Source organism: Apium graveolens, unplaced genomic scaffold (genome assembly GCF_009905375.1).
Source record: "Apium graveolens cultivar Ventura unplaced genomic scaffold, ASM990537v1 ctg5804, whole genome shotgun sequence".
NCBI classification, from domain to species: domain Eukaryota; kingdom Viridiplantae; phylum Streptophyta; class Magnoliopsida; order Apiales; family Apiaceae; genus Apium; species Apium graveolens.
The window spans coordinates 96603-103725 of record NW_027419107.1 but is presented as its reverse complement, the minus strand read 5'-3'; the positions used below and the strand labels follow the sequence as shown (position 1 = coordinate 103725).

The window sequence follows — 7123 nt, the reverse complement described above, 5'->3', positions numbered from 1 at the left end:
ACGGGGCAATACTCCACTGGCAGTAGCTACTAAAACTGCGGATTGTGAATACTGACTTTCACATGGCAGATTAGTGATTAGCTCACCGCCAAGGGAGATTTGCCCCGTAATTCAGCTATACTAATTAATGATCATAAATTCATCTCTTGATTCATATCATGTCATAGAATGTCCTCCTTTATAAGAACTTTGCATCTGCTTCTACATTAAAAAAAGACGATTCCTTTACATATTTATAATGATCTGTTTTACATATTAATGTACATCTCATCTCTTGTCTTTGTTAGGAGAGTAACTCAGTTCTTCGGCTCTCTTGTAAGCATCATACTATAGTGCTAGTAATAGTAGTAGCAATCTTAACTACAGGACTAAATTCTAACATTTGGATGTAGGATAATAAGAAAGGTATGCTATATTAATTAAGATTTATATTATTCTTTTTTAGCATTTGCAGACTATTTGAAGTAGGAAAGGTGGAAATATTAACCACCAGTTAACCTCCTTATACATTTTTATGTTTAGGAAGCTACATTAACGAAATCAAACTACACTCAAACCTTGATAAACGAATACACTCGGGATCCACAACCAGCTAGCTCAGCTGGTACGAGCTAAATGAAAATACACCTAAAGGGGGGTGAATAGGTGATTATGGCTAACTAAGATTAGTTTTAATTTTACCTGATAATACTACAAGAAAAACGCGATCATACAACACCCATCGGACAACGCTTGGCCAAAAAAGTGTTGCCCAGAATTTTTATACAACAGTTTTTCAAAAACCAAAAAACAGGTGTTGGCTGATATATATTACTACAAGCAAAATAAAACTGTTGTCTAGTAAAACAAGTCAGACAAATCTTTTCATAAACCTGGTGTTGTGTGAATGACAAACTTATAGCATTACCACAACACTTTAAAATCCATTGTCTAGTTCTTAGAGGCAGACAACACTTTCTAACTTCATGTTGTGCAGGTGAGTAAGTTTGCACAACGGTTTTCAAATGATGTGTCTGAAAGATATTGAGACAATGTCTCAATTAACAGTTGTAAAAATGAAACAAGCTGTTTTTTCTGTTGGTAATTTAAGATGGTGTCAAACAACGTACAAGTATAAGTGTTGTCTGAATTAAAAATGACATACAAGTGTTTTTCTATGTTGTAGATTATACTTTCAGACAATGGGCTAACCGATAAAACCGTTGTCTTACTCTGGTATTTTTTTTAAAAACATTACCAGAAACAAGGTAAACCTGTCAAACCAAAGGCAACAAGAAAAACCACCCAAACCAGATGCAACAAGCAAATCAACCAACAATCAAGAACTGAAAATAGATAACAGAACCAAGCCAAAGTTATTATGCATGTTCATACAAAGTATAGTAATTGAAAGGACAAATAAAAATACTTCAAGAAAGTTGAATTAGTTCATCAACATCATGCATGTAATTATCCATGTCATCACCACTATCATCTATCTCGGGAAAATTGGGCATGAAACAGTCATTCTCGAGTTCCACTTTGACGGATTCCTCATCTGCATCATCATAATCTTCATGGTACTTTTTCTCGGGCAATTTCAACAACACCGACCATAATTTTTCAGAGGGATCGTCGATATAACAAACTTGTTTAACATGTTTTGCTAAAACAAATGGATCATTCAAAAAACCCAACCTATTCAAATTAACCGATGTATATCCCAAGTCATCAACCTTAATCCCTTTGTTTATATCTACCCAATTGCAAAGAAAAATAGGGACCCTAAAGTGATTATAGTCCAACTCCCAGATACTTTTTATAACTCCGTAATATGTATGTGATATGTGCTCAATATTTTGATCATTACCCTGCACAACCATTGTGTCTACTTCTACACACACACCACTGCATTGAACTTGACGCATATCATCACGATCCTTGGTACTAAAGGTAACACCATCCATTCTGTAGCCACTGAATGTAGTAACATCCTTGTTGGGCTCATCTGTAATCCACCTTATCTCGGCCGATATCTCTTTTTCATCGGCCAATTTGAAGCAATCTGAAAAAAGGAATTCAATATGTAAAATAATTCAGGTGAGGTAGTAAGTTGTAAAACAGTGGGAACAAGTACATCAAACAACGCACGTAATACCTTTTCCTTAAACCATTTTGGAAATGTCTCATTTTGCTTATTTTTAAGCCACATTTCATCATTTTCATGTTCCGGATATTTTGTCATTAAAAAGGCCATGTGTTCACTGCATTTAAAGATAAGACAATATAAGTTGGTTGAACTAATGACAGAAAATATATATGCAATTTTTCAAGTAAAGAGAGAGAAAGTGTAAGAATTTACTCAATATATGGCCTAACAGCAATGGTATTTTGTAGAACACATAAATGTGCTACTTGCAAATCAGTACAGCTGGGGGTTATAATCGTTGCACCGGATAATGGCTTGCAAATAGAATCCTTGGTATGCCTGCCTTTTTTTGCTACCCCAATTGTCACTTCTTCATTATCCACCAAACATTCAACTGCCTCTTCTGCAATATAGGCCTCAGCGATGCAACCTTCTGCACGAGCTCGATTCCTTATATATCCCTTGAATGTCTTCATGTATCTCTCAAAAGGATACATCCACCTAAGGAAAATTGGTCCACAAAACTCGACTTCTCTTACAAGATGAACCGATATATGAAACATTAAATCAAACAACGAGGGAGGAAAGCATTTTTCAAGCTGACAAAGAGTTTCTACCAGTTGCGATTGCATTTTCTCCAGCTTATCCACCTCAATAACTTTACTACAGATCACTTTGAAAAATAGACAAAACTTGATAATAGTGTTCCTGACCTATTTTTGTAGTGACGAGCGAATCGCAATTGGGAGCAAGTGATGCAAAATCGTATGGCAGTCGTGAGATCTCATTGCAGTCGTGAGATTTCATTCCGGTAAGACGAAGATTTTCCATTGAAACCAGGTTCCGAATATTAGAACAAAAACCATCAGGCAACTTCATGCCAAGTAAGGATGAGCAAACAACCTTTTTTCAGAATGGGTTAGATTCCAAGATGCCAATGGTAACTTCTTCTCCGTTTTACCCGGAGTTTTTGGCCTTAGTTCTGTTCTAATCCCCATTTCAGCCATGTCAATGCGCACAGATTCCTTGTCTTTCATCTTTTTTGGTATATTAAGCATCGTACCGAGTAAAGATTCACATATATTTTTCTCGATGTGCATCACATCGAGAACATGTCGAACCGGAAAAAATTTCCAATACTCAATTTCAAAAAATATAGAAACCTTCTTCCATACAGGTCGAACATCACCTTTCTTCAATCGTGGTAGGCGTTGTGTTTTACCATAGACATGTCCCTTTAAATGTTGCACTCTTTCAAGTACCTCCTCTCCGGTCAATGGAACTGGAGCTATTTCTTTTTCTACGGTGTAATCAAAATCTTGTTTCTTCCGACGATAAGGATGATGACGGGGAAACCACCTTCGATGCCTCATGACCACGCACTTACGATAATTGACAAGCCTTGTAGCTTTTTTTTGATCAACACAGATAGGACAACCATTATACCCTTTGATTATATTTCCTGACAAGTTACCATAGGCTGGATAATCACTAATAGTCCATAACAAGATGCCTCTTAGCAAAAACTGCTCATTTTTGTAAGCATCGTACACTTGTTTCCCATGCCACAACTTTTTTAAATCATCTATAAGTGGTTGAAGAAACACATCAATATCATTTCCGGGTTGAGTCGATCCAAATATCAACAAGCATAGCATTATATACTTTCGTTTCATACAAAGCCATGGTGGAAGATTATAAATTAACATCAAAACAGGCCAACATGAGTAATCAAGATTACAGCTACGAAAGAGATTGAACCCATTAGAAGATAGATCTAATCGTAAGTTTCTAGGATCTGAAGAAAAATCTGGCCACCTTACATCGACTTCCTTCCATGTTTGTGCATCAGCAGGGTGTCTCAATTTACCATCCTTTAACCTTTTCCTGTCATGCCAAGTCAAGTCCTTAGATGTCTGAGGTGAGTTGAAAAAATTCCTCAGACGTGGTATTAATGGAAAATACCATAAAACCTTGGCAGGAATCCCTTCCAATTCATCTCCTTTTTTGTTTAACTTCCATCGAGAGGCTTGACAAATGCGGCACTTCGTCTCATCTTCATCTCTCTCCACGGTATAGTAAACAATCATTCGGACATACGTGTATTTTTTCATACTCCATTCCCAAGGCACACAAGCTTTTTTTAGCTTCACTGAATGAAGAAGGAAATGTGTTACCTTGTGGAAGCATAGACCCGACCAAAAGTAGCATTTCAGAGAAGCAAGTATCAGATATTTCATATTTTGCTTTCAAGTTATAAAACTTTACCAAACTCTTCATCTTAGTGTATCCTTCACATCCTGGATAACGAGGTTCATATTCAGATTGAATATGGTTAAACATTTCTGAGGAGTCCAGGGATACATCATCATTTCTACCGATTAAGATTTGATCTACCGATTCTGAACTCTCTGTCCCTTCAGTGGTAGGCTCACCTCCTTCTGTATTGCACTCTCCGTGCCAAATCCAACACTTGTACGTTTGATCGATACCATTGAGTGAAGAAGATGAAGAAATCGAGTCAAGAAATCAAGTGAAGAAGATGAAGAAATCGATTCAAGAAATCGAGTGAAGAAGATGAAGAAATCGAGTCAAAGGCGAGAAAATGAATGGCTTAGGACAAAGATCTGGGAGGTTTGAATGGCTTAAGACAAAGATCTGGGGCTATTTTTGTCATATCACTCATAAACGTTTTAAAAAAAATAGAAACTTTAGTACGAGACTAAACACAAGTTATAAGTACGGGTCAAAATACCGGTTGAGTGTTAAAGTAACAAACCAAACACATTTATTTTTTTCTCAAATTTTTGTCATATCACTAAAATATATAGTTCTTAACATCCGTATGATTGGATCATTCATAAACTTTTAAAAAAAATAGAAACTTTAGTACGAGACTAAACACAGGTTACAAGTATGGGTCAAAACACTGGTTGACTTTTAAAATAACAAACCAAATAAATTTATTTTTTTCTCAAATTTTTGTCATATCACTAAAATATATAGTTCTTAACATCCGTACGGTTGGATCATTCATAAACTTTTTTAAAAAAATAGAAACTTTAGTACGAGACTAACACAAGTTACAAGTATGGGTCAAAACACCGGTTGACTGTTAAAATAACAAACCAAATAAATTTATTTTTTTCTCAAATTTTTGTCATATCACTAAAATATATAGTTCTTAACATCCGTATGGTTGGATCATCCATAAACGTTTTTAAAAAAATAGAAACTTTAGTACGAGACTAAACACAAGTTACAAGTACGGGTTAAAATACCGGTTGAGTGTAAAAGTAACAAACCAAACACATTTATTTTTTTCTCAATTTTTTGTCATATCACTAAAATATATAGTTCTTAACATCCGTACGGTTGGATCATTCATAAACTTTTTAAAAAAAATAGAAACTTTAGGACGAGACTAAACACAAGTTACAAGTACGGGTCAAAACACCGGTTGACTGTTAAAATAACAAACCAAATAAATTTATTTTTTTCTCAAATTTTTGTCATATCACTAAAATATATAGTTCTTAACATCCGTACGGTTGGATCATTCATAAACTTTTTAAAAAAAATAGAAACTTTAATACGAGACTGAACACAAGTTACAAGTACGGGTCAAAATACCGGTTGACTGCTAAAATAACAAACCAAACACATTTATTTTTTTATCAAATTTTTGTCATATCACTCAAATATATAGTTCTTAACATCTGTACGGTTGGATTATTCATAAACATTTTTAAAAAAATAGAAACTTTAGTACGAGACTAAACACAAGTTACAAGTACGGGTCAAAACATCGGTTGACTGTTAAAATAACAAACCAAATAAATTTATTTTTTCTCAAATTTTTGTCATATCACTAAAATATATAGATCTTAACATCCGTATGGTTGGATCATTCATAAATATTTTTTAAAAAATAGAAACTTTAGTACGAGACTAAACACAAGTTACAAGTACGGGTCAAAATACCGGTTGACTGTTAAAATAACAAACCAAATACATTTATTTCTTTCTCAAATTTTTGTCATATCACTAAAATATATAGTTCTTAACATCCGGGGTGTTATAAACAATTTTCTCGTATAAAAGATAGCATGATTGATGTTAAAATTAGATCGTTATACACTATTATTAGCATAATAATTCGTAATAATATTTACGAATTAACACCGCTGTGTTCTTTAACAACAGTTTTATTATGACAACTTTTGTGTAATATAATTAACCGTTATCCTAGTACTTATAAAATGACGGTTTTTACTGTAAAACCATTGTATTTATTAGAATACTATTTTGCTGGGTAATTATGTTTCTTACAATACTATTTTATGTAAATCCGTTGTCTGAATGTGTTTAAGACAAGAGTTTAAAATTTTTGAATTTCAGTCCACAATTTTTTATACCATTTTCTAATTTACTTTTTACTTTAATTGTTTTGCTGGCAACATTATATACCGTTGGATTAAAGTAGTTTACCTGGAGTGCATCTGAGCCGTTAAATTATTTCACTTCCCTTTCTTTTTTCATTCCCCACTCCACTTCCCTCTCATTCTCCATTTTCTCTTTTCTCTCCTCTCAGAGCTCTCACAAGTCACGATACAGGTTCAATCTCCTCTCTCCTCCTCTCTATCTCTCTCCTCCTCTCTCTCCCTCTCTTTCTATTAGTAGGATATCTGTGTTTTCTTGATATTTTTTATTTTAAATTGAACATCGATATGGGTATTGATTTGCATGCACTTATTTTTGTGATTTGGGTACGAAGGTAGTGTAGTATAACTGATGTTTTTTTATTTATACTTGGGGCTTATTTATGATCTGGGTTTATATTTTATTTTAAATTGAACATCAATTGGGGTATTGATATGCATGCACTTATTTTTGTGATTTGGGTATGATGGTAGTGTAGTATAACTGATGTTTTTTATTAATACTTAGGGCTTATTTATGATTTGGGTTTATTTTGTATGCCTTGAATGTGAT

At 34.0% G+C, this 7123-nt stretch overlaps 1 protein-coding gene across 1 annotated transcript; it reads right to left on the bottom strand.

Moving 5' to 3' along the window:
• Window positions 1–1409: 1409 nt before the first annotated feature.
• Window positions 1410–4218, bottom strand: LOC141702852 (uncharacterized). The gene is made up of 4 exons (XM_074506464.1): window positions 3032–4218; window positions 2342–2791; window positions 2131–2243; window positions 1410–2044 (listed from the first exon to the last, which is right to left on the bottom strand). Exons 1-4 carry the CDS (start codon window positions 4216–4218, stop codon window positions 1410–1412), a joined length of 2385 nt encoding a protein of 794 aa, XP_074362565.1.
• Window positions 4219–7123: the final 2905 nt, after the last annotated feature.

Coding starts and splice junctions, on each gene's coding strand:
- LOC141702852 (XM_074506464.1), bottom strand. CDS start 4,218: ATGATTGTTTACTATACCGTGGAGAGAGATGAAGATGAGACGAAGTGC. Junction 2,244..2,341: donor GCTGTTAGGCCATATATTGA/GTAAATTCTTAC, acceptor CTTTAAATGCAG/TGAACACATGGCCTTTTTAA. Junction 2,045..2,130: donor GTTTAAGGAAAAGGTATTAC/GTGCGTTGTTTG, acceptor TCCTTTTTTCAG/ATTGCTTCAAATTGGCCGAT.